This window comes from Hibiscus syriacus, unplaced genomic scaffold (assembly GCF_006381635.1).
Source record: "Hibiscus syriacus cultivar Baekdansim isolate YM2019G1 unplaced genomic scaffold, ASM638163v2 tig00110059_pilon, whole genome shotgun sequence".
NCBI classification, from domain to species: Eukaryota; Viridiplantae; Streptophyta; class Magnoliopsida; order Malvales; family Malvaceae; genus Hibiscus; species Hibiscus syriacus.
The window spans coordinates 1,201,720-1,227,720 of NW_024062582.1; the positions used below are offsets into that span (position 1 = coordinate 1,201,720).

General features: G+C 32.2%; 1 protein-coding gene across 1 annotated transcript; it reads left to right on the plus strand.

The window, feature by feature from the left end:
* Positions 1-4,639: 4,639 nt before the first annotated feature.
* LOC120214348 (MYB-like transcription factor EOBII) lies at positions 4,640-6,934 on the plus strand. The gene is made up of 3 exons (XM_039212266.1): positions 4,640-4,860; positions 4,963-5,092; positions 6,426-6,934. The coding sequence occupies exons 1-3, from the start codon at positions 4,725-4,727 to the stop codon at positions 6,784-6,786; spliced, it is 627 nt and encodes a 208-aa protein (XP_039068197.1). The 5' UTR covers positions 4,640-4,724; the 3' UTR covers positions 6,787-6,934.
* The last annotated feature ends 19,067 nt before the right edge of the window (positions 6,935-26,001 follow it).

Consider the following 26,001-nt stretch of genomic DNA (forward strand, 5'->3'; position numbering starts at 1 on the left):
CACTCCTTGTCAATTAAGGCGCGTTTCTATAAATTCCTTGGGTAAAATAACATTTAAAAATATTACAACTAGCGAGTAATTAACAAAATTGCAAATGATGGATCAAAAATAATAAAAATGTTAACTTTAAGGATTAAATTATACAACCAACAAGAAATTAGGGCAACCATAATAAATATTTCATAGATTAGGTGTTGCAATCGTAAATAAACCAAATTTAATCATTCATGACCAAGATGGAATTCATTAAAAGTAAGGCATTCAAATGAAAAATTTCCTAAAAATAAGATAACAAGCAGGAAGGGACTAAAATGAAATAAAGATAAATACAATATCCAAATCATAAACCATCAATGACTAAAATGCATAAATTAAAAATATCGTATCTAAATTAGAATTAAATAATAAACAGAATACAAACAATGGCTAAAATGAATAAAAATAAAAATCAGTGAGTAATTTCGAATAAATCAAAGTGACTAAATTAAAACAAGCAAAAAAATATAGCACAAAATTAAATAATTAAAATAAACAGAGAACCAGTTATTGAAATATAAAACCCACATAAAGTAGAAGGACTTGTAAGAAAATAAACCAAAAAGTTAATGCTAAGAAATAAAAAGGTAAAATCACTAAATCAATCCCTAAATATTTTTAAAAAAGTAAACAATCATTACACATGACCAAAATGTAAAACATGCCTAAAAGTACAGGGACCAAACAAAAATTAAACCAAAAATATATAACATGCATCAGAAATGGGTAAATTACAGAAATTGTCCCTTTAGATGGCCATTTTATAAAAACATGCTAAACTTAGGGGGATCTAAGTGCAATTTACCCTTTTCTATAAATATCAAATTTTTTTATAATTTTCATTTCTTTTTTTTAGTTTAGAGAGAGAGAGGGTCTAACCTTTCTCTAAAATTCTGGTGGGTTGTCGTCGCCATCATCGGTGGCCGTTGGCCACCAAATTTGACCAGGAGGTTCGCCTTGACCTCCTCATCTCCAATATGGCCTCCGTTTTGCGAGAATCGATGTCGTTTGTTGCAAAAAGGTCAAAAATAGCTAGGATTTCCTGGGTTTCGATCGCCGTTGTTCACCGTTGGATCGGGCCGATTCCGGAGTATGTTGGTCTCCTCAGCCTCCTCTTTTAGTTGGCCGTTCAGATTGGCGAGCCATTACTCCGATCACCGAAAATGATGATGGCCAGAGGTAAGGTTCTCCTCCATTTTATTTTCTTCGATTTTTTTGCTTCTTTTTCCCTTGTTTTTTAGACTGATTTGAAACCCCTCTTCGAATACTCTCTACTCCGACGACAAACTTTGACAAATATAAAGGTAAATCGACTCTTCCATATTTTTATTTAGTTTCGAATCCCATTGAGAAAGAAAAAACTATTGTAAATGTATGAATATATATATCTATATATATTGAATAAAAAGAAAGATTTCTAAAAACATTGCTTCAAACTTTTTTTTATTTCTCTTCAAAAAATTGGGGAATCCTCCCTTTTACATTGCTTTTCTTTGTTTCGATCAAATCCCCTGCCCAAATCGAAAAAATTGAGACCCTCTGCCCTCTCTTTTAAAACCAAAGACCCCCTTTTTACATGGCTTCCCTTCATTTTTATCCCCTCGGTTCCCCATGTTTTTTCCCAATTTACATCAAATTATATCAACAAAATTGATTGATTTGCTAATGGCTTTGTTGATTTGGAAATGGAGTGTTGCAGTGGTTGTGCAGAGAGTGGCAGGTATGGGTAGTTGGTGCTTCACGTAGGTGATGGGATTGCACAGTGATGGCAGGCAACAGTAACCGGGTCCGGGTCGGGTTTGGGGCTGTTTTTTGTAAACCTTGTAATTTGGGCCTGAGTGTGCTTGTTGTACTAGCCTGCAAAGGAAATAAACATTAATAATAATAATAATAATAATAATAATAATAATAATAATAATAATAATAATAATATAATAATAATAACGAGTATCCATACTAAAACGAGTGTCGACATATATATTACAAAAGTTATAATTGGAGTTATAATATAAGGTTGTCTAATATAATTAACACTAAATGTGCATGACATAATCTTTTATCTAATTCAAATCATTTAATTTTTTTAAAGATCGTTTCATTGAACCTCTTAAGTGATCTCAGTAGTTAAACGAGTGTTGTTCTCTCTTGAGGTCTTGTGCTCGAGCATTTACATCTGTGACTAAATAAAAATATAAACAAATACTATCTTATAATTACTACATTTTATTCAAAAAAAATGTTCCCTTATATAAACAATCTTTAAAGATCAACCACAATGTTAACATTTAATCATTCTTTTACAGGTTTCATGCTTTTATTTTATGAACATCAATTTTAGAAATAATATATATATACATATGGTTAAAATCTACTTACCTTTTTAGGATCATTGGTTGAGATTATCTCTTTTTTCAATGAATTTCTTCTTATTTTCTACTGTTAATCTCAGTCTTTGATTTCTCCTCATTAAACGATTCTAAAAATGTGTAAAAGTAAAAAAGTTTTACACTAGATGTAAGTGGATCGTAACCAAAGAGTAAGATTAATTACTTGTTTTTTCAATAAATATCTTCTAATTTCCTAGGGTTGTTAGATAAATAAAAATAGAAGAGTGAGATCAATTCTTTGTTATTTTTTTCTTGTCAATTTGTTGTTTTTTCTTGTCAATTTTTTATTCATTAATCATAAATGCGCTTAATCTGAATTGTGAACCTCATTAAAAACCTCTTTAATCTTATTTGGATGAAAAGAGTATAAGACACTCGGATAAGAAACAAAACAACTTCATCAAAACAATGTAGCCACATACTTGACATATTACAACACAATTCTAAACCAGCAAAAACAATAACCCTTTAAAGCCTTCCAAAATAACATTAAATATTACCATTACGGCCAAGTTTTGAAAATTCATGTCTTTTTAATCATGCTTTTGCCAGATAAACTTACATAAAACACCGTCCCTACTGAACAAACCGACCACCTTCCCTACTGAAAAAACCGATCAAGTGATCTCTTCAAAAATGCTCCACCACCTCAGGGTATATTACTCTTTGTTATATATATATATATATATATATATATATATATATTTGTAAAAAAAATTATTTTTACACATAAGATAGTTGGATGGGTAAAATAGATGGATGAGATTAACTCATTAATTTTTTTTTCGGTGAGCATCTTCTAATTTTCTATTGTTAATCTCAATTGTATATTTTTATTCATCCAGCCGTCTTAATATGTGATGATTATTTTTTAAAAAAAGACAAACAATTCAAGATCCGTTATTTTACTATCTTTTCTTTTAAAATTTCTATTTTAATTTAAGATTCATTTTCTCATATCAAAATTGAAATTTAATTGATTATCTTCCCTATATTGAATGTCAAATAATCTATGGTGAAAATTTTATCAAATAATTTTTATGAAGTTATGTATTATTTATTTATTTATTTCCGTTTTTCACTATAAGTCCCTCTAAACTTCCAAATACATTTCCAGCTGAGAAGGTGACTTTCCTTTTAAAAAATATATTTTCATATTTGATATCTTTACTTTGATAAAATATTTCTCATGGTATTTATAGTTTTAAAATGATTGATGCGGTACTTGGATTTTGAAAGAAGAAAAAAATCTGATATGATACCTGTAATTTTAAAATTTCTAAATACACGTATTTTAATAAAATATTCAAATATGGTTCTTGTACTTCGATAAAATATTGAATATGGTACTTCAACTATCAATTTGTGTATTATTATAGTATCTTTCAATTATCATCGTAATAATATTAACTCAAGTGTCATAATGATACACGAAATGATAGTTCAAATACAATACTTAATAATGATGTTAATCTAAATATCATAATAATACACAAAATGATAATTTAGATACCATAGTGGACTGTTAGACAAACTACATTAGACATTTTATCAAAGTACAAGTATCATATTAGACATTGTGTAAAAGGATAATTACCAAATTATACATTTTAAAAGTACAAATGTCACATTGAATACTTTTATTAAAGTAAAAGTATCAAATATAATATATCCCCCAAAAAATCATCTCAACTTAATTTTCATTTATATTTTTTTATTAAATATTTATATGGCTAGGTATCTAAATAAAATGTCACATGCACAAAAAAGGAGTAATGGAGTTCATTTCATTTATATTAATAGTAAAAATAATAATTTCACGAGGTATAGAGAACTAAAAATTATTGAACTGTAATAAAGGATTCTATCATTAAAAGCATACAATATAGGGACCTTCGATCAAATTTGACCTATTTAGGACTACAATAAAGTAGTCGAGAGTGAGTTTAAGAGTATGTATTATCTCAACAACTTTGCCAGTGGACTCTACTGATTATCATACATGTGATAATTTATTATATATTAACCCTAAAATTATCATACACGTGTATATAATATGAGGCCATGCATGCATGTGTTGTAATTAACACAATAGTTAGGTCAAATACCTCATCTCTAATGACAATTAGCAACAAATATTGCTACTTAAAATCTTCTTAATTTTGCTCTATATAAACCCCATCTACCTTCTTCTCCATCACATTCTCTCCATCTCTCTTTTTTTCTCTCTTTTTTAATACAAAATATTTCTTATATATAATATTGCTATCTTATTAATTTCTATTTTTTTTTTTGAAAAATATGGATAAAAAACCATGCAAATCTCCAGATGTTGAAGTGAGGAAAGGGCCATGGACAATGGAAGAAGATTTGATTCTCATCAACTATATCGCTAATCATGGTGAAGGTCTTTGGAATAATCTTGCTAAAGCTGCTGGTAAACATATATATAATTTAAGCTTGATTTTATAACACTTTCATGAATCATATTTCAACTTTTGATGAAACCCTAATGATATAAAATTAATTGTTTTGTTAGGGTTGAAACGTACCGGAAAAAGTTGTCGACTCCGATGGTTGAATTATCTCCGCCCAGACGTGCGACGAGGAAATATCACCCCGGAAGAACAACTCTTGATCATGGAGCTGCATGCTAAGTGGGGAAATAGGTTAATTCATGTTATGATAGTATATTGCTCCATATATATATATATTACCTGTTGATCTTCTTCACTTCTTCTCATTGGATTGTGTTATGAGTTGAAATACAACATTTTAATTTTGATTGCGAGAACAAGAGAAGTGCACTCCTCTAAAGCCTATATATTTCTTGGGGATTTAGCAGTGTGGGGTTTGATTTATTTTCAACCACCAAAAAGATTTCTCACACATGAATTTTTTTTATTCTTTATTTTTCTGTGGATGAAATAATTCCTTCATATAACTCACCTCAGTTCTTTGAATTTCTCTTGAACATCTTTTAATATTATTTTATAATAATATATATATATATAATGTCGGTTTTTGATAAAATATTTTGATATATGTACTTAAAAGTTTTGAAATTTTAGAAGCCTAAACTAACTCTTTTTAGAAAATGAGATTTGGTGAGAATGGTTTAAAAAAAATTAAAAGCGAACTTAACTGAAAATCTTCAAAAGAAATTAAATTTTAACGAGAACTTTGAAAAATTGAAAGGGACTAAATTAACTCTTTTATTTTGAGGGGTTTGAACTATTCTTTTTCAAAATTTTGAGAGGGGATAAACTCTCTTATCCCTATTATTAAGGCTTCTTTATTTTTTTTACAGAATACTAGAAGGTGTATAAATTTTACTTTTATTTTCACATATTATAAGAAGGATTATACTAATAATTTAAAATATATAAAAATATGCCTATACACCATTAATAAATTAAATAATGTCACATGTTAATAAATTTAATTCTTTAATTAATTAAAATTATTTTAAATTGGACCAATCAACTGGTTTCATTAGTAAAAGAGAATATTATTATTCTTAGAAGTCTTGGGTTCGAGCAACTGCATTTGTAGGGTATATATGCATTATCAATAAATTGAGAAAAGTTTAAACAAATATTACTTTATAATCATCTCATACTATTTAAAAAAATTCATTTTAAATTGGTTTTAACGAGATATCAATGTGAGATTGAATATGTCATTTATGTATATAAAATCATTAGTGTACCAAATAACTATCAAAGTAAGTACAGCTAACAAAACAGATGGAAATTGAAAAGGTTTCCATTTTAGGCTGAACCTTTCTCAATTGGACACATGTTAAGGATTCTTTTGGGAAGATACAGAAGCATTTAAACTTGGTTGAAGTTGACATTAACCTTATTATTTTGGACTGTTATAAGACATGGTAGGTTTACCTTTCAAACTTATGAATTGATTTAATTAAATTTCGAGTTTAAATTATTAATTTATATATTTTTTTAAAAAAAGTTAATATACATATGTATGTACATGCAGATGGTCAAAAATAGCTAAGCATCTTCCTGGAAGGACGGATAACGAAATAAAGAATTATTGGAGGACTCGAATCCAGAAACACAACAACAAGCAAGCAGAGATGTGTTCTTCCAATATCAGTACCCCAGAATTACTTGATTATCAAGCAAGCTCAAGCCAGTTGCCCTGCAACAGTCCTGCCGGTTTCATGGAAACGTGCTCTCCGATTTCATCCTTTAATCACGGCAACATCGAACTGTTTCCCAGCCAACAACAGCAGCATATACAGCAACAACAACAACAAGTCATCGATCAATCGAGTAATGAAAACTATTGGAGCATGGAGGATATCTGGTCCATGCAGGTGCTTAATGGTGAATAAACAAGAAGATTAGTTAATCACATTTCTATGGCATAAATGTTAGGGTTGTTTATAGATGAGGCTCAGATTTGAACTTGGTATTTCTCAATATGTTAATCTGAGTATGGCTTGTACTAGGATCTTATATACTACTACATATATATTTTTATATATTTATATAATATCCACTTATACATACATATACATTAGGTATATGTATAAGAGTTTTTAGTTAATTACTTATTTTTTATATAATCTCCTGTAAATAAACCAATAAGGTTTCCGGAATTTGAAATACAGGCAATGGGATTATTTTCTAATTTTGTAATTTTAAAAAAATAAAGTGTTTAAAATGTAAAAATATTAAATTTTTAAAAATTATAAAATTAATTAAATTTCCGGAGTTTTATTTTTTTAGTTTTGCTCTCTTTCTATTAAAAAAACTGAAAATTTTGGTAAAAAAAGTTGAGTTTAACTTAAAATGAAAAAAAAACTAAAATAGCCTTAATTTTTAAAAAAATTAAAAGATAAAATATAATTAAATTTATAATTAATATAAAATCCACAAAAACTAAAAAAAGCCTGATACTAATTCAATTTCATTTTACCTAAGAATGAACAGCTACAAACAATACCAATACCGAACTAATTAAGCTTACCAAAACACATCACCACCCTTAAAAACCCCTCATATATATTGATAGAATATCTAAATTATTATCGCAGTAAATTTTAAATATATTTAAACTCACGATTTATTATTTTATGATATCAACAAAACTAAATACTTGGTTCATATATCAAACTTATAATTTACTAAATTATTGATAAAATATATTTTAATCTTGATTGATATTAGCTTACAAGTTCAGTCCTAAATAAACTCTTTTGTTTCTCTAACAATTACTAATTCGATATAACATAGGGTAACCATAAGTATGGTATCTAAATTAGTATTTTTATTTCGTTTTAGTTACTTAACTATTTTTTATTTAAAATCATATATAATATTTAGTTTTTGTTTTATTTTGGTCACTCACCATTCAAAAGTAGTGATACTTCTTACATTTCACAATAAGGTAATCATTTTTGAAAAAAATAAAAAATACCAGATCAACAATTCTGTTGATTTTTTAAAGGTAGGTGATCAAAATGAAACCAAAATGTAACATTATGTTTGATTTTGAAAAAATAATTAAGTGACCAAACATAAATAAAAGTAATAGCTGAGGGTACTAAATATGTAATTTACCCTATAATGTATGATGTTGAAAAGAGATAGAGAGACCTAACTAGTGCCATAGGAACCCGACACTTCAAATCAATATTTCAAGGCAATTACATTAGGAAAATAGCACTCTTCAACTCTGCCTTTTCCCATTTGTTTCCAAAATTTGGTGCATTAACCATGCAAAACCCTTCGACGCTCGACGTGAGCCTAACTCCTTGAAGGGTTCGCAACCAAGTCTTTCACATGCCCCTAACATTACTTTCGAACCCGAATCTTGACTCGAAAAAATTATTTTTAGTCTTTTTCAGTTTGGATTCTTAAAGTTTAATTCAGTCTTTTTTAATATATTATTATAAGATGGTATCTGTTCAAAATATTTCTTAATTACTGACAACGCACATACACTGCAGACACAATTACTCGAACTAAGGATCTCTAAGGAAAATATTTCTTTTAACCACTGAGACCATTTGATGAGTTTAAATTTAATTCAATTAGTTCATATATATCATTATTATATTGTATTTTATACACCATTTCGAACTTAATAAAATAAAATTTTCATATGTATATGAAAATACAAAGTTAGGTCTTTGGAATGGAGTTGGATGAGGGCAATTGTGCAGTGTGCCGAACTTCAAGCGTTAGCACCAAACTTCTTATCCCAAATAAGTTGTGAAGATGACTTAAGGGACACAATTCAATGGGATTTTGCTAAGGGAAAAAGATGGAAAGAGAGGACAATGAGCTTTCAATTGCTTTCCGAGAGTATAAGGAGAGAACATAAAGAGTTTGAATTTGAGCCACTCATTTGAATTTGATCACATGTTTTATGTGTTCCAAATCATGCATAGAGTAAAAGGAAAACTTCCATGTGAAATTTAAGGAAAGAAATCACATGATTTGTCGGCCATGGATATTTCTATGAGAATATGATCGATAAATCAATAACATATTGTATCTAATTTAAGATAATTGATGTTCATGGATAATCAATCATTAAAGAAACTCGATCACAAATAAAAACATACAAATTTTACGTAAAAAATTAAAACGAGCAAAAAAAAAGAAATATAAATTTTACTAAGTTGACAATAAATACCCTAATAATTGATTTGGTAGGTTATGAGAATACTGGAATTGATATGGTGGAGTTAACGGAAGTTGCAATCTTAAAGTCTATAATGTTGAAGCTTCATTTCTGTTAGTAATCTTAAAGTCTATAACGTTGAAGCTTCATTCTTCTCTAGAGTTTTATGGAATTGGGCATGCACTACCACTTCTTATCTAGTAACATCATTGAGTTTCTTAAGAGTAAATTGCTTTATCAATTTAGTGTTCAAGCTTCCGGTTTGAGAAGACTCAAATCCTAATTCATAATTAAGTTGAACTTCAATATAATTTTAGTGGTTGAAGATTATTTTCAGATCAAGTTTATTTAGGTACGAAAATCTCATAGAATAAATATTTTTGATGATCAAATTTTATTTTCTCTATAAATATAGAGTGTGTCTCAACCTTTAGAAGATAAATGTCATAGAGAGATACAATCTTTTTCTAAACCAAATACACGAGAAACGAAGCACAAAACTCTCCTAATCACCTCATTTTTTTCTTTATCTCTTGATTTTTCTCTCTGCCTTTGGCGTAATGCCTCTTTTTTTTAATTTTGTCGAAGTCCCTCTCTCTTTTTCCCTCGTTGATATAAAGAAAAATAAACTTTTCTCCATTGATGATTCACTACAACAAAACAGGCTTTTTGCGGCGTTTTTTTACCTTTAGCGGCGTTTATAAGCGCCGCTAAAAACACATACGGCGTTAAGACAAACATTGCGAAAACCGCCGTTGAAAATAGCGCCGCTAAAGTTCGCGGCGTTTTTTTGTTAGAAAACGCCGCAATAGGTATTGATATTTAGCGGCGTTTGTGTTCCAAATGCCGCAATAGGTATTGGTATTTAGCGGCGTTTTACAAACGCCGCTATTAACTGTGTATTTAGCGGCGTTTGGCTTTATAAACGCCGCTATTGACTTTGTATTAGCGGCATTTGTCTTTACAAACGCCAATATTGATTGTGCATTTAGCGGCGTTTTTTTTACAAACGCCGCTATTGATTGTATATTTAGCGGCGTTTGTCTTTATAAACGCCGCTATTGACTATATATTTAGCGGCGTTTAACGCCGCTATTGATTGTGAATTTAGCGGCGTTTTTCTTTACAAACGTCGCTATTGACTATGTATTTAATGTCATTTGTAATTAAAAACGCCGCAAATAAGCCCATTATTAGTGGCATTTTCATCTAAAAACGCCGCAAATGTCACTATTAGTAGTAGTTGCATAAGTTGCATAAAACACCATTAAAGACATTCTTTACACCCACAGTAATAATCAGATCTACAAATCAAAGAATATATTGCAGATATTAAAATAATTGTATTAAAATGTATCAAATAATTTAAAAATAGCTAAAATGTAGTAAAAGTTACAAACGATAAATTAATGGTTACCAACATTGTTTCGGTAGTTATCAAAATAACATAAAATGTACGTTCAATGGTTGCAATGAATGAAAATGCTTCACGTTCAATGGTAGATTCCCAGTGATGTTCACAAGTTCCACATTTCAAGTACTAAATGACACAAAGCTTACATCTGCGACAAACCAGTTGGTAACGAGCGAAATTATCGAATCATCTACTGCAGCTTCTTTCCCGAGAAAAGAAGGTAGAAGTGCGATGAGAGCATCGCCGTATCCAACGGAATCTGTCGTATTAAGTAAAGAAAGTTAGAATAACTGACCATGGGACACCATAAAATACCGCAAGTTGAAATGTATATTGAACAGATGGCAAAGACGTACCATCGTCCTCCCTTAGAATTTTCCAACTAAGTCCCTCACAATGTATTGTCGAAATCCATCAAGCTAAAACGGAGGCAGCAGAAAGAGTAAGAATAAATTTCAACATCTGCAATTGCTTCGATTCAAAACAAAACAATTCAAGTAGAAAATTCATTCACATTAATAAAGATATTTATGGCACAATAATCAAATCTACCTACTTTCAGTTCAAGCTCTGCAATGGAAGTTGTATCACATACATCTATGATTAGAGATTCCACCTGCAGTTAGAGATTATAAACAACAAACTTTTCAAATATAACTCGAAGTATAAGTTCTTTCATTCATTTATTAAAGAAATACCAAAACATGAAATATTAACATATTTATTCCATATTTGTAAATTACGAGTAGATCAAAAAGAAGAAAAATCAATTACATTTTTTTCTAATTTCCATATATAATTTCCTCACAGTTGCTTCAAACAGCTACTGTGCAGTAACTTCAAAATCTACTGTCAAAACATTTTTATAATTTAAAGGTGGAAAAGATACCAATAATGACTTGACATAACATACATAGCTTCCATTAATGTTTTAAAAGAACAGATATGAACTCACCCCAGATGGATTTGGAATAAGCTGGCTAGTCAAACCAGCCGTTTTAGTCTCTTCAGCTTCTTCTGCTACATTTGTACTAGCTGCAAGACGGCAACCAAAAGTGTGTGGATATAAGCTATATAATGACACAAATGAATAAGATTCACACTCTAAAATTTGATTTTTACGCATTGTACATAAAATGAAAAATGAAGGAAGAAATAACTTGTAATATGATGCTTTCAACAAATCATTTAAGTTAATAGAACTCAAGCGAAAACAGAGAAGAAGAAACTTCAGAATGTCCAAAATTACACACTGGGATTACTAGGTACTTTATTTCCAAGTTTGACTGAGGTTCCTGTAAGTTAAGTCAACAAATAAAGTGAGCAACAACAATCGGAAAGAAGACATATTTTCCCTATTCTAATAATCTTGAGTGGACAATAGAATCGGAAAGAGAAATGAAATCAATGTTATCAACTTGCACCATAGAAACTATCACATTATCCTTCAAAGTAAATAAACTAAAAACTACTTTTCTATTATAAGGTACTGCATAGTAGTGTGTATCCCTTCTGTTGTGCATATGTACATACAACTCTGCATAAATAGATATATTTATGCATTATGTACTAAATAATCACCAAAGGCTTTTAAGGGAAGATTAGTATGTACTGCTATCCAAGGGGTAAAATTCTATTAAATCAAAAAACATGTAAAAGACGGCATAGAATAATTGTGCTCATGAGACTGCAACAATGTGAAATGTATTTCTTTAAGAACCAGAAGAACTATTAGCGAAGGCATACTAGTTTCCTGTCTCAACTCTCTATATCGCCATACCTTGCTGCACAGTGAATAAAGTTGATCAAGTGGGGATTTATCCCTAGACATGAATATGTAATAAGAGATCTTGACTATAAAAGTAAAATAAATAATTAAAAAAAGTAAACTTATTAGCATAAATTACTTACCCTGGGTTTCCACAGTTGGACCTCAACCAATGTTGAATGCCATCTCTGAGCGTCTAACAGGAAAGAAGTTCAGTTCCGAATTCGAATTAAAATAGTTCATAACATAAATTATGTACATCAAAAGCACTGACACTAACAATTACAAACACTAAACAGACCCAACAAAAGATTTTCATCTCTTCTTCTCTCTTAGTCTTAGATTCTTGGCGCTTGATCTAAATTTTCGTTTGTCAACTCCAAAAATGCATATGCCTAAAAGGGTAAAAACCATTTTAAAAAGATCCAGAACATTTTAAAAAGAAATGAAATTCATTAAATGAGTGAGTGAGAAGAAATGGGTAAAAACCAGATTTGAGAAAATGGGCAAAATCTCATCTTCTCCTCTTAGTTCAATTGTATCGAATAACCCATTTATCGATAAATGAAGATATATTTATTGAATTTGAAAATAAGAGATGAAATTTTGCATGCGAGAAAATGTCAGCAGATAGTAACATAAAACAAAAAAATCATAAAAAATGAAGTAAAATTTATAATCATTAGACGACTAGCTATTAAATTCAATAAGATTAAAAGACCACATCAAATCATAATAGCAATCATTCACGTCAAAGTAGTAATGTTGACAAAGAAATATAGTGATTCCTCAACCAACAGTTCAAAACATCACAATTTCCATATCACAATTTACCTCATCCAACATTTCCAAACATCATAATTTCCAACAGTTCCAAACATCATTCCCAATCTTCTTTTGAATGCTAGCACCAACACCATGGGACTCTGCTGTATCAGATTCCTCTACAGTTGAATCATACTGAAGCAACAAAGGCAAAAGGTACCTAAACATCCAAATGACACAAGTTATCAAGTAATAAAGGATTATAGACGTAACTTATATGATTGCTACAATGTCATTCTCATGCACATCCAGTAGAAATAGTTTTTACATCCAACATAAAAACAGAAAAATCCTAATAAATGTATAATAATAGGAAAAGATAGAGAAAGTAATGACACCAAAAAGACTTGAACATAAAGTGTGCAACCACAAGAAACAAATAGCCGATTATTTACTCTCTATAATATTCTATACTGGAGCATGTTCCCTGGGAATTTATAAGAGTAATCGACTTCAAGAAAAGAAACACAATAGTCCAAGAAGGTTCTATAAAAAGTTGAATCATGGAGCTACTGATCAAATCATCATCTTGCAGAAACATCGAAAAGTAAAGTAGGATATAGAAAATTAACAGAAAAAGGCTGTTACAGAAATTTACAACACAAACTGTGATCAAACAATATTTTTGCTCGTTAAGAGTAAAAAGAACACCTGTAGAGTAGGGCATAGTAGAAGGGCATAGTAGGGCTCGCACGACTGTCTATGCTTGGGTACGGCTTAGGTGGCACATGACAATTGTGTCCGAGGTGGCGTGGGAAACCAATCTCTAGCTCATACAGTCTATCTCGTTCCCATCTACCATGCATGCGAAGAGTAGACACTCATTTTCGCCCGGAGTTATTTTGTTTGTTATTACATATATATATATATGTATATAATAATATAGTTTGTGAAAATGTTTTTGACAAAATATAATATATAATTTTCAGAAAACGATTTTTGAAAATGTATATTATATGGTTTTTGAAAATATTTTGAATATATATAATATATAGTTTGAAAATATTTTGAAAACATTTATATATTATATAGTTTTCAAAACATTTTGAAAACTTATATAATATATAGTTTTTAAAACATTTGGAAAACTTATATAGTATATAGTTTTTTAAAACATTTTTGAAAAAATTATATAATATATAGTTTTAAAAACATTTTTTTGAAAAATCATATAACATATAGTTTTAAAAACATTTTTGGAAAAATTATATAATATATAGTTTTAAAAAACAATTTTTGAAAACTTATATAATATTTTTGAAGTATTTTGAAAACTATATAATATATTGTTTTGAAAACTTTTTAAATATAATATATAGTTTTAAAAAATATTTTTGAAGTATATATATTCTATAATTTATATTTTATTATTATTTGTTTATTTTCTTTTATTGTTTTTTCAGGGTCCAATAGCAGTCCATATTTCAGTCCAGATTGGGCCTGAACCAACCCAGCAGTGGTTAGGGTTTTGTCAAGTCCAGCACCGCACGTAGGTTGCAATAGTCTAGGGTTTCATTCAACCCTCAATAGTGCCGCAAAATCAGGAGGTCAAGGGTCACGCGAAACGGTCGTACGTCGGCCGAGGATCCCGGGACTGAACCATCCCGGGATTTCAGCAGTAACGTTCATGACCCCGTTATCATCGGAGCAGACCACCGGTGGGGTTGTTATAAATACCCTACCACGGTGACCATCAGGAGGAGGATCGAGAGAACGCATGAGAGATTACCAACGAGCCAAACATAAAACCCATCACAACATCACAACTGGAGATCAGTGAACCAACGAGAACAGAAACAACAAACCAAACGGCCAGAAGCTGAAACACAAAAAACCCAAAAATAGAGCCAACACAAACCACAACCATAAAAAAAACCACAAAAACACAGTACACCACAAGAAAAGCACGAAAACAAGAACACCGGGAAGGCGAAGAGTTTTCGCCAAAGAGGGTGAGAACTGAAGTTCTTTCTTCAGATCTACGTCAATCGGGGCTTATTTTGGTGATTTGGGGTTTAGTTTTGGGTTCAAGGGGTCACGAGGGTCATTTGGTGAGGTTTTCGCATTTTTTAGCCGCCACGGGCGGCAACCGGAGCGGCTGCGTCACGGTGGGTAGAGGTCACCGGGTGGTGGCCGGCCATCGGTGAAGGGAGAAGGCTAGAGAGAGTTCTCTTGTTTAAGGGAGCTTTTTTTAGAGAATGAGACAGGAAGAGGCGTCTTAGCCCATTTATATATGAAGGACTAATTTGAAATTAGGAGAAAGTTTAATTAGCTCCGCAGTCCTCCAACGTTTGAATCGCTTTTATTATTTGGTCACTGTATGCAATTTGGCCTTTGGATTTTAGATTTATTCGATTTAGTCATTGTTTACACTTTTTATATTTTGTGAAATCATCCCCTAATTTTGATTCCCTTTTAATTTAATCATTTTTTTATTTTTATTTTTATTTTTATTTATTTGTTATTTTTTTGTCTATACGATATTATATATATTTTTATTTTTTCTTCATTTTATTTTAATCCTTTCATTATTTTTATTATTTTTCATTTGTTTATAGTATTTTTTTCTACTTTGTTTATATGTATTTACATGTATCTATATGTATATTCCTATTTATATTATAACTATTATTATTATTATTATTTATTATTATTAACGTTTATACTTTTTTTCCCTTTTCCTTTATTATTATTATCATCATTATATATACTCTTTTTTTTATCTTATTTATTTTAATTACCATTTTTTTTCTTTCTAACAAATGTCCTGACTTTTTAAGGGTACGTCGTCCAGTCAATCAAAGGTAAGTGATTTGAATCGAGTTTCTAAATTTCAATTTAATTTTTAATTTTTGCAATTAAAGACAACCGGCAAATTAATTGGTACCGAAAGGGCGGTTCAAGGGTGCTAATCCTTCCTTGACCGTAACCGACTCCCAAACCCGACACGTTTCTGGTACAACGCAGATCAGGTAAGATGGTGTCCGACCCACCTAAGTTCATTTTAAAGTGGTCGGTGGCGACTCCAACCTAATCAATTCAAGTCGAAGTATAATTTTGGGGGCCAACCGAAAGACGGCTGGGACAGCTTGGCGACTTCGCTGGGGGCAGGTAAGTGAGTCAGGCCGAAATTAATTTCTGGTTGTCTTTTTTATGCGGAAATAGTGAATTTAAATTTTAATTTATTTATTGGATTCAAATTATTTACCTTTGATTATTTTTCAAGTAAATAGTTGTACTGACATTTTTTTTCAATGATTTCAAATTTTTTTTAAAAAGAAAAAGTTTCATCTCAGGCTCTATACCCGAGCTCCAAACCCTATTTAAGTAGGGGTGAAAGAGACGCCTTCGTGTGAATTTATTCACTTTGCGGGCCTAGCAAGTAACCTTCAGGATTCTTATACCTTATGTCTTCGTGTGAATTTATTCACCGTGCGGGCATAAGGGAATGTTTTCCTCTCGAGTTTAACTTAGTCCACACAAGCCTATGGGCTTAGGACTAAGGGTCTGGTAAGCCCAAGGGGCACCGGCAAGGAGAACTCGGTACCCTTTTTAGAACCTAACCGGAGAGTATAGGGAATTAGAGCCCACCCCAAATCCTCATTCCAAACCCTAGGCTGTTTTTATTTCCTGCTATATTTTCTGCTCCAAGCAATCATTCACATCATTAAAACGAGGTGTTGATCTACCAAAAATGTGTTTGTTAAACGTAATAATCCGCATTAACTGAAAAGGGGTTATAATACAAAGAGATAAAAACTCAGAAGTCCAACTACGGTCAAAGAATACTCAAAGACAAAGTTGTAGGGGCAAGACGAGGAAAATGTCACTGACCCGGGTCGCTTTCGAAAACTACAAACAAGATGGTGAAACCCTAGCTGAGCTGGATGTCATTGCTGTCGAATTCAAGAAGCAAGCTTCGAATAGTTTTTCTCGCTCCAATGGCACTTTCGTTAGAAACAAGCTCGAGAGAGTGAAGTCGGAGATACAGTCCTTCGAGTCCTTCTTGGGGGCAAGCAGCTCGTTATTTGCACATTTTAGCCAAAGGAGCCGGAACGGTTTGACAGGGTATTCAACCGATGATAGACGAAGGTAGAAGACTAGTCAACCTATCAGAAGCTGTTCGGGGTATATGCCTTCAAAATATTTTTGTCTCTTAAAACGTAACACTTTTGCCCCAATAAGGATTATTTATAATAACATGTACATTTTTTGGATCAATGCCTTGAACATTTCATGCATCATGCATTCAGACATATTGTGCATTTTGTTATTTTTCTTTACATTCGCATTATTTTTCCTTTTTTTTTTACATTCACATGTCTCATAAAAAATGAGAACATTTTGATCCTATGACATATAAGGAGCTTTACCAACAGTTGTTTGACGCACACGTGGTGTCACCATATCCAGAGAAATCATGAAGCCCCGTACCCCAGGTAGTATGATGAGAACGCTCATTGTGAAAATCATAGCGGAGTCCCAGGGCGCACTATCGAGAATTACTCCACAATCAAGAGAATCATACAGAAAATACGTAACAAGAATCGGATTGACTTCAACAACTTGGAGGCATCCAAGTGAGGAAGATCATTTCATCATTTGAGACATTCTGTTTGAATCTGTTTTTTCATTATTTCTCAAGTTTTTGTAAGGAATTTTAAATAAATTTATGTTACTTTCAAGATGTTAAGCAATGAATCACATTTGCAAACTTGCAATTCTTTGAATATCATTTGAATTAAGAAACTCTGTAAATGGTTTAAAGTTACAGATCTTTTGACAAAGTAACATGATTTAAAACAAGGACTTTGACCTTACCCAAAATATACCCTCAAACACCGTACCCTGCTCTTGCAATTAACCAATATAACATTTTCCTTTCATAAGGTGCGAACAACATGGGGCATCATTTGCATATGACAATTACTATACTTTTTGTTTAAGACGTTCAATGATGATCATTATCTTTACAGATGAAATAGTCGAGTAAGTGAATCTAGTTTAGGTTAATTGCTTGACAATTGAACTCTAAAGATGAAATTTTTGACTTTCAACAACACCTAGGTATAATAGGTTCTTCTTGACAATCTTAAGAAATCCGTAAAACTGAGCTATTCCGCTAAGGCAATTGGTTATAGAGGAAACTTGAAAGCTCTGGCCTTATGAATAGATTATATTCAAACCATGACATTGCTCGAACACTTGGTAATTCGGTGTTTTCTCCACTGCTTTTGTCAGGCCGAAGACTTTGTGATGAGATGAACCCTTCAGTTAAACCTGATAAAAGTGATTATAATATTAAGCTATCCTCTAAAGCAATTGGTTGAGCGCCCCGGCTTTATGGATTCAGCTAGCCAAATCACGACAAATTAAATCAATTATCTAAGAAAGAAATTTTCGGTAATGATGGACTAAGGGAGTTAAGGAACACCTATTATAGTCAATTTCACACGAGCACTCAAGAATTTTATTTTTAGACCGATATTTTTTGCACTGCCTTCGTTAGAGGAGCCTACAAAGCTTGAACAAATAGAAGATTTCAGAGGACCAAAATAAAAGGTCTAGTAAGTGATCAGCTAGTTGCGTCATTTTGTCCGCACCCCATTGAATAACCAAAGCATGTTGCGATATTTAAAAAAATGACATTTTGGGTTACCAAAACCTTAGAGAGGAGGCCAACTCATCCATTTGAACATTTCAAAGAGCTGTGACTCTAAAAGCATTAAAAGAGCTCTTGATTCATTTGATATTCTTTGAACTCACGTTTACAACTTGAGTCAATTGCCAACAATATTTACAACATTTTTCTCCTAAAAAGAAAATGAGAAAAACATTTTCAAACAGAGTAGCTCATAATATGAAAGGTCTGTAAAGCCAAAGCTCGAGAAGCAAAAGGGACACGATCAATTCATGAACCAGATGGCAGGAAAAACACGGGACTCCAATCCAATAGTAAAACAACTCATTCATGTTACACGCATATCTTAGACATACTTAGTGCACCACATTCATCATTTTAGCATACATTTTTACAGCTCTTTGAGTCAGGTTTCAATTCCATTTCAAGATATACTCGATTTGCAAGTGCCTTTAAGGAACGATGGTGGTTGCTTAACTCAACAGTGAGAAGCTACACCTCAACCGACTTGACATATCTTCAGATCTCAGAATCAATTTCAGATAGGTTCGAGAACCAATTCAGAACAAATCCAGTTCATCCCAGCTCAACAATGAGAAGCATGTTTCCATTAATGTCTTCAAGCCAGATTTCAATTCCACAACAGAGATATCTGGCTGTCAGAATTTATCAGTGGGCTTTTCCGTAAAAGGGGAGTCATCTAAAGATCATCTTACTTGGTTCAGACTCGCTCAGAGGAACCACCTGAAGAATCATGACCGGCTTCGACCCGTTAAGGGAAGCCATTTTTTAAACAAATCATTTGCAGCATAACTCAATGCTAGAAGGGTTATATGTCACCAAAGACCTTCGAGTTCGGCTCCGCTCAGCTCCAAGGCATATCATTTGCAGCATAACTTAAGTCGGAAAGGGTTATCTGCCAACAAAATACCTTTGAGTTCGACTACGTTCAGCTCAAAGGCACATCATTTGCAGCATAGCTTAAGTCGAGAAGGACTATCTGCCAAAGACCTCGAGTTCGGCTCCACTCAGCTCCAAGGCATATCATTTGCAGCATAACTTAAGTCGAGAAGGGTTATCTACCAACTAAAGACCTTTGAGTTCGACTACGCTCAGCTCCAAGGCACACCATTTGAAGCATAGCTCAAGTCGAGAAGGGTTATCTGCCAAAGACCCTCGATTTTGATTACACTCAGCTTCGAGGAACATATTTACAGCATAACTCAAGGCTATAAGGGTTATCTGTGACCAAAAGACCTTCGAGTTCGACTCGCTCAGCTCTAAGGCATATAATTTGCAGCATAACTTAAGTCGAGAAGGGTTATCTGCCAACCAAAGACCTTCGAGTTCGACTACGCTCAGCTCAAGGCACATCATTTGCAGTATAGCTTAAGTCGAGAAGGGCTATCTGTCAAGACCTTCGAGTTTGATTACACTCAGCTTCAAGGGCATATCATTTACACATAACTCAAGGCTAGAAGGGTTATCTGTGACCAAAGACCTTCGAGTTCGACTACGTTCAGCTCCAAGGCACATCATTTTGTAGCATAGCTTAAGTCGAGAAGGGCTATTGCTAAAGACCTTCGAGTTCGATTACACTCAGCTCAAAGCAAATCAAGTTCACAGCATAGCTCAAGGCAAGAAGGGCTATCTGTCAATAAATTGTCGGTTCTATTCATTCAGCTCGATGGACACCTCAATCACACTATTGTCCGGTTGCAATCGAGGTTTTTAAGTCGAGAAGAAGACCTGGGTTAACTGTTTCTTAGTGACAAAAAAACCGCTTTCCGACAGCTTAGCTTAAGTCGATAAAAGCTAGTTGTCAACGAAGACCTTTCCAGTCGATTCATTCAGCTCAAGGCCTGTCAACCACAGCGTGGAGTCAAAGGATATTTTCCAGTCGAATTTTGAACCACAGTCTTTAAGCCGAGAAGAAGATCGAAGTGACTACAATTTGGCAATGAGAAGCCACAATTCGATTCAAATCCGAATTACCGCTTCAACTCCATATTATTTCGAGATGGACTCGACTTCGCGACGGAGGGGTCATCCGCAACTCAAATTCAACAGGGAGTTATTCCTAATTCAAATTAATTTTCAACTTCACCAAGCGAAATTTGTTTCCTTTTATCTTTGTCCTATTTTTCGTTCCACGAAAAGGAAAAAGAGGGGCAGCTGTAGACACTCATTTTCGCCCGGAGTTATTTTTCTTTTTATTATATATATATGTATACAAATATAGTTTGTGAAAATGTTTTTGACAAAATATAATATATAATTTTCAGAAAACGATTTTCGAAAATGTATATTATATGGTTTTTGAAAATATTTTGAAATATAGATATATATAGTTTGAAAACATTTATATATATTAGTTTTCAAAACATTTTGAAAACTTATATAATATAGTTTTTAAAACATTTGGAAAACTTATATAGTATAGTTTTTTAAAACATTTTTGAAAAATTATATAATATATAGTTTTAAAAACATTTTTTTTGAAAAATCATATAACATATAGTTTTAAAAACATTTTTGAAAAAATTATATAATATATAGTTTTAAAAACATTTTTTGAAACTTATATAATATTTTGAAGCATTTTGAAAACTATATAATATATAGTTTTGAAAACTTTTTAATAATATATAGTTTAAAAAAATATTTTGAAGTATATATATTCTATAATTTATATATATTATTATTTGTTTATTTTCTTTTATTTTCGTTTTTTTCCAGGGTCCCTAGCAGTCCACACATTTCAGTCTAGATTGGGCCTGAACCAGCCCAGCAGTGGTTAGGGTTTCGTCAAGTCTAGCACCGCACGCAAGGTTTCAATAGTCTAGGGTTTCATTCAACCCTCAATAGTGCCGTAAAATCAGGAGGTCAAGGGTCACGTGAAACGGCCGTACGTCGGCCGAGGATCCCGGGACTAAAACCATCCCGGGATTTCAGCAGTAACGTTCATGATCCCGTTATCATCGGAGCAGACCACCGGTGGGGTTGTTATAATACCCCACCACGGTGACCATCAGGAGGAGGATCGAGAGAACGCAGGAGAGATTACCAACGAGCAAACATAAAACCCATCACAACATCCAAGGAGATCAGTGAACCAACGAGAACAGAAACAACAAACCAAACTGTCAGAAGCCGAAACACAAACATGAAGTTCTTTCTTCAGATCTACGTTAATCGGGGCTTATTTTGGTGATTTGGGGTTTAGTTTGGGTTCAAGGGGTCACGAGGGTCATTGGTGAGGTTTTGGCATTTTCAGTCGCCACGGGCGGCAGCCAGCGGCTGCGTCACGGCGGGTAGAGGCCACCGGGTGGCCAGCCATTGGTGAAGGGAGAGGGCTAGAGAGAGTTCTCTCGTTTAAGGGAGCTTTTTTTTTAGAGAATGAGAAAAATGAGAGAGAAGAGGTGTCTTAGCCCATTATATACGAATGACTAATTTGAAATTAGCAGAAAGTTTAATTAGCTCTGCAGTCCTCCAACGTTTGAATCGCTTTATTATCTGGTCACTGTATGCAATTTGGCCTTTGGATTTTCGATTTATTCGATTTAGTCACTGTTTACACTTTTTATATTTTGCGAAATCATCCCTAATTTGATTCCTTTTAATTTAATCATTTTTCATTTTCATTTTTATTTTTTATTTTTGTTATTTTTTTGTCTATACGATATTATATATATTATATATATTTTTATTTTTTCATTTTATTTAATCCTTTCATTATTTTTATTATTTTCATTTGTTTATAATATTTTTCTACTTTGTTTATACGTATTTACATGTATATATATGTATATTCCTATTTATATTATAACTATATTATTATATTATTATTATTAACGTTTATAATTTTTTCCTTTTTTATTATTATTATCATCATTATATATACTCTTTTTTTTATCTTATTTATTTTAATTACCATTTTTTTTCTTTCTAACAAATGTCCTGACTTTTTAAGGGAACGTCGTCCAGTCAATCAAGGTAAGTGATTTGAATCGAGTTTCTAAATTTTAATTTAATTTTTAATTTTCGTATTAAAGACAACGGCAAATTAATTGGTACTGAAGGGCGGTTCAAGGGTGCTAATCCTTCCTTGGCCGTAACCGACTCCCGAACCCGACGTTTCTGGTACAACAGATCAGGTAAGATGGTGTCCGACCCACCTAAGTTCGTTTAAAGTGGTCGGTGGCGACTCCAACCTAATCAATTCAAGTCGAAACTCAATTTTGGGGCCCAACCGAAAGACGGATGTGACACGAAGTAATTAGAGAGTTACGTGTTCACGTTTTGAAATTTGATTTTTTTCTTTAAAAATCAAAATTTTCTTTATTAATGTACGTGTGCTTACTCTGAAATTCTATGGTGCACAACCTAATATTTTATCGTATCAAAAAAATATTATTAATATATGTATACCACCTTCAAAAAAGATCCATCATTACACGTGTTGCATACGGAGTGAAGATGAAGGTTAGTCCATCTGAGCCATTAGATCAAGAGATAAATCCAACGATGCCAACATCTTTGAAATGTTCTTTACAAGCGGTGATAAGTATACCGACTAAAGTTAGGGCTTACTTCTGGTCCTCTGTTCATCAACTATTTCAATTAGGGATGGACACGGGATCGAAATTTAATGGGTTTGGGTCTGATTCGATCCAATCAGGTTTTTTTTAAATTTTTGGTTCATGTCGTGTTAGGTCGGATTTTTAAAAAATATGTTCAGGTTGAGTCGGATTAGAATTTAGGGTAAAAAATATTGACCCGATATGACTCGGTAATAATATAAATTTACCTGTATTTAGCGATAATTTAAATAATAATCCTCTATATACTATTTTTCAATTAGATTCATATTTTTATTGAATTAAAATAGTATTTTTATAAATATATTTATTTCGTGTCAGGTTAGATTAGGTGAATTCTCTCCTAAACTCAAGTCGGGTCAGAATTCAAAGAGAGCATATATATTTTCGTGTCGGGTTGCATTGGCTGAAAATCCCCCATCCCAGGTCCAACAGCTCATATTGTGGTGGCTTGAGTATCAAAGGCTTTTTATGTTAGCTAATGATGTTGGTTGGTTGGGTTTCTGACTAGTTGGCTTAAGGTAAAACAGGTTTGCTGAAATTGTTGATTTTGATTGGACTTGTAATTTGGATTGATTTTGTTACCTTTGGACTTTGAATTTTATTTGTTGGTTGGGCTCTAATGTACCCTAGACATTATTGGGCATTACACTGTATCAATAAAGAAAGGGAGTTAAGGGAGCAAGCAACCGAAGCAAAAAGAACCCCACAAATTTGCTGAATCTGCCGATTGTTGTATTGTTAGAGATTTTGATTTATTTTTCCCAGTTTAATTTATCAAAAATTTTTATTATAAAAAATTAATTCAAAATTAAACTAAAATGACTCGACTCAAAGTAAAATTAATCTTCATTATACGTACATGTTTCATCCGGTGACTAGATTTAAGTTGAGTTACTCCATCAAACTCTAATTTCTTACACTTTGAATTTTATTACTATTTGAGTGGATTCAGTAATATCTAAATTCTTAATTGGATACACAAAATATGAATTTCTCCTTATGAGAGGATTTGTTAATAAAATAAGAATATATGATACTTGATGTATATTTTTATTAGGTAAAGATTAAAAATATCTGTTTAGGTATTGAATTTTTAAAAGATATTTCTTACACTTTGAATTTTATTACTATTTGAGTTGGATTCAGTAATATCTAAAATTCTTAATTTGGATACACAAAATAATGAATTTCTCCTTAATGAGAGGATTTGTTAATAAAAATAAGAATATATGATACTTGAATGTATATTTATTTATTAGGTAAAGATTAAAAATATCTGTTTAGGTATTGAATTTTTAAAAGATATAAAAAATGAGTACGATAGATTGAAAAACTTCAAAATCTTATAAATATTAAAAAAATAACTAAATAACATAAAATTTTAGCTACATGTAAAGATTAAATGATTTTTTTTTTTTTTTTACAAATCACAATGTACCAAACTAAACGGACAAACCAATTGGTGCACTCAGTGCTGTTTGGTATTACTAACTTTGGGTACTAGCAACTTATGCTCCCGAAGAGTGTGACTAGCAGAATTGAGCAGTTATGGTCTTGATTTTCTGGAAGGGCCGGAACACTCTTGCTTTGGGAGAAAACGTGTGTTGAAGCGTGTTTGGTTGCCTAAATTTGAGGGAGGGGGCGGGGGGCGGGGGGCGAGTTGAAAGATATGCATTGTTTGAATAGAGTCTGTATGTTTTAGTTGTTGAGGAATATTTTGGTTGATGAGGAGTCTTTGTGCGTTGCAGGGGTGAATACTTATGTGATCAAATCAGACTATTTTTAAACTATCCTGATTAAAGATTCAAGTAGTCGGTGTTTGCTAAAGATCTTGGCTTTGAGAAGGGAGGTTGGTTCGATTCAGGATGTTATTATTCGACGGTCGGTGACGACGAGGGAGATATGGGATGATACTCGTAGCAGCGGTGTTAAGGTGGTTTGGCATAAACTCATGATTTCGTTGCATGTTTCCAAGCATGGGGTGGTTGCTTAGATGACCATTCTTAATCGGTTAGCAACAAGGGATAGGCTGTTGAAAACGGGATTAACAGTGAGTGAGCGTTGTGTGCTTTGCGATGGACTATAGAATCCCGAGATCATCTATTTTTTGAATATCCATTTTTAATTGGCATATGAAGCAAGATCCTTGCTTTGTGTGGTCGGGGGATGACTGTTTGGTCATGGCAACATGAATTGGATTGGGTGGTGCATACTCTTGGGAGTCTCTCCTTGTTTTTGTTTAAATTAGCAGGGAGTGCGTTTCTTTATCTTGTTTGGAAGAGAAAAGATAGGAGGATTTTTTTTATAGCTTAACGAGAGGGGGAAAAGGTTATTTTTGAATCGATTAAGAAAATTGTTAAATTCAATTTGTATAGAAAAAACATAAAAAGGGTTGGTTTATAGATTCTAGTCTTTTTAAAGAATGGGTCCTTCTTGATTGAACGTAGAATTTTTATTTGTACGCTTCTTGTTTCTTATAGCAGCTTGTTGTTTCTTTAGATATAATACACATATTAGATATAATACACATATTAGATTTGATTTTAATTCCCAATCTAAATCAACTAAAACGGAAAAAAAAACTAATGAAAACTTTACATTCCAAAACAAACGATGAACTTCACGTTTTTTAGTTTCTCGAGAACCAATCAGAAAAAGGAAAA

What these genes read in the sequence shown, in the direction of transcription:
- LOC120214348 (XM_039212266.1), top strand. Translation starts at nt 4,725, where the DNA reads ATGGATAAAAAACCATGCAAATCTCCAGATGTTGAAGTGAGGAAAGGG. An exon ending in TAATCTTGCTAAAGCTGCTG is followed by an intron (nt 4,861 to 4,962) that starts GTAAACATATAT and finishes TTGTTTTGTTAG; the next exon opens with GGTTGAAACGTACCGGAAAA. An exon ending in CATGCTAAGTGGGGAAATAG is followed by an intron (nt 5,093 to 6,425) that starts GTTAATTCATGT and finishes ATGTACATGCAG; the next exon opens with ATGGTCAAAAATAGCTAAGC.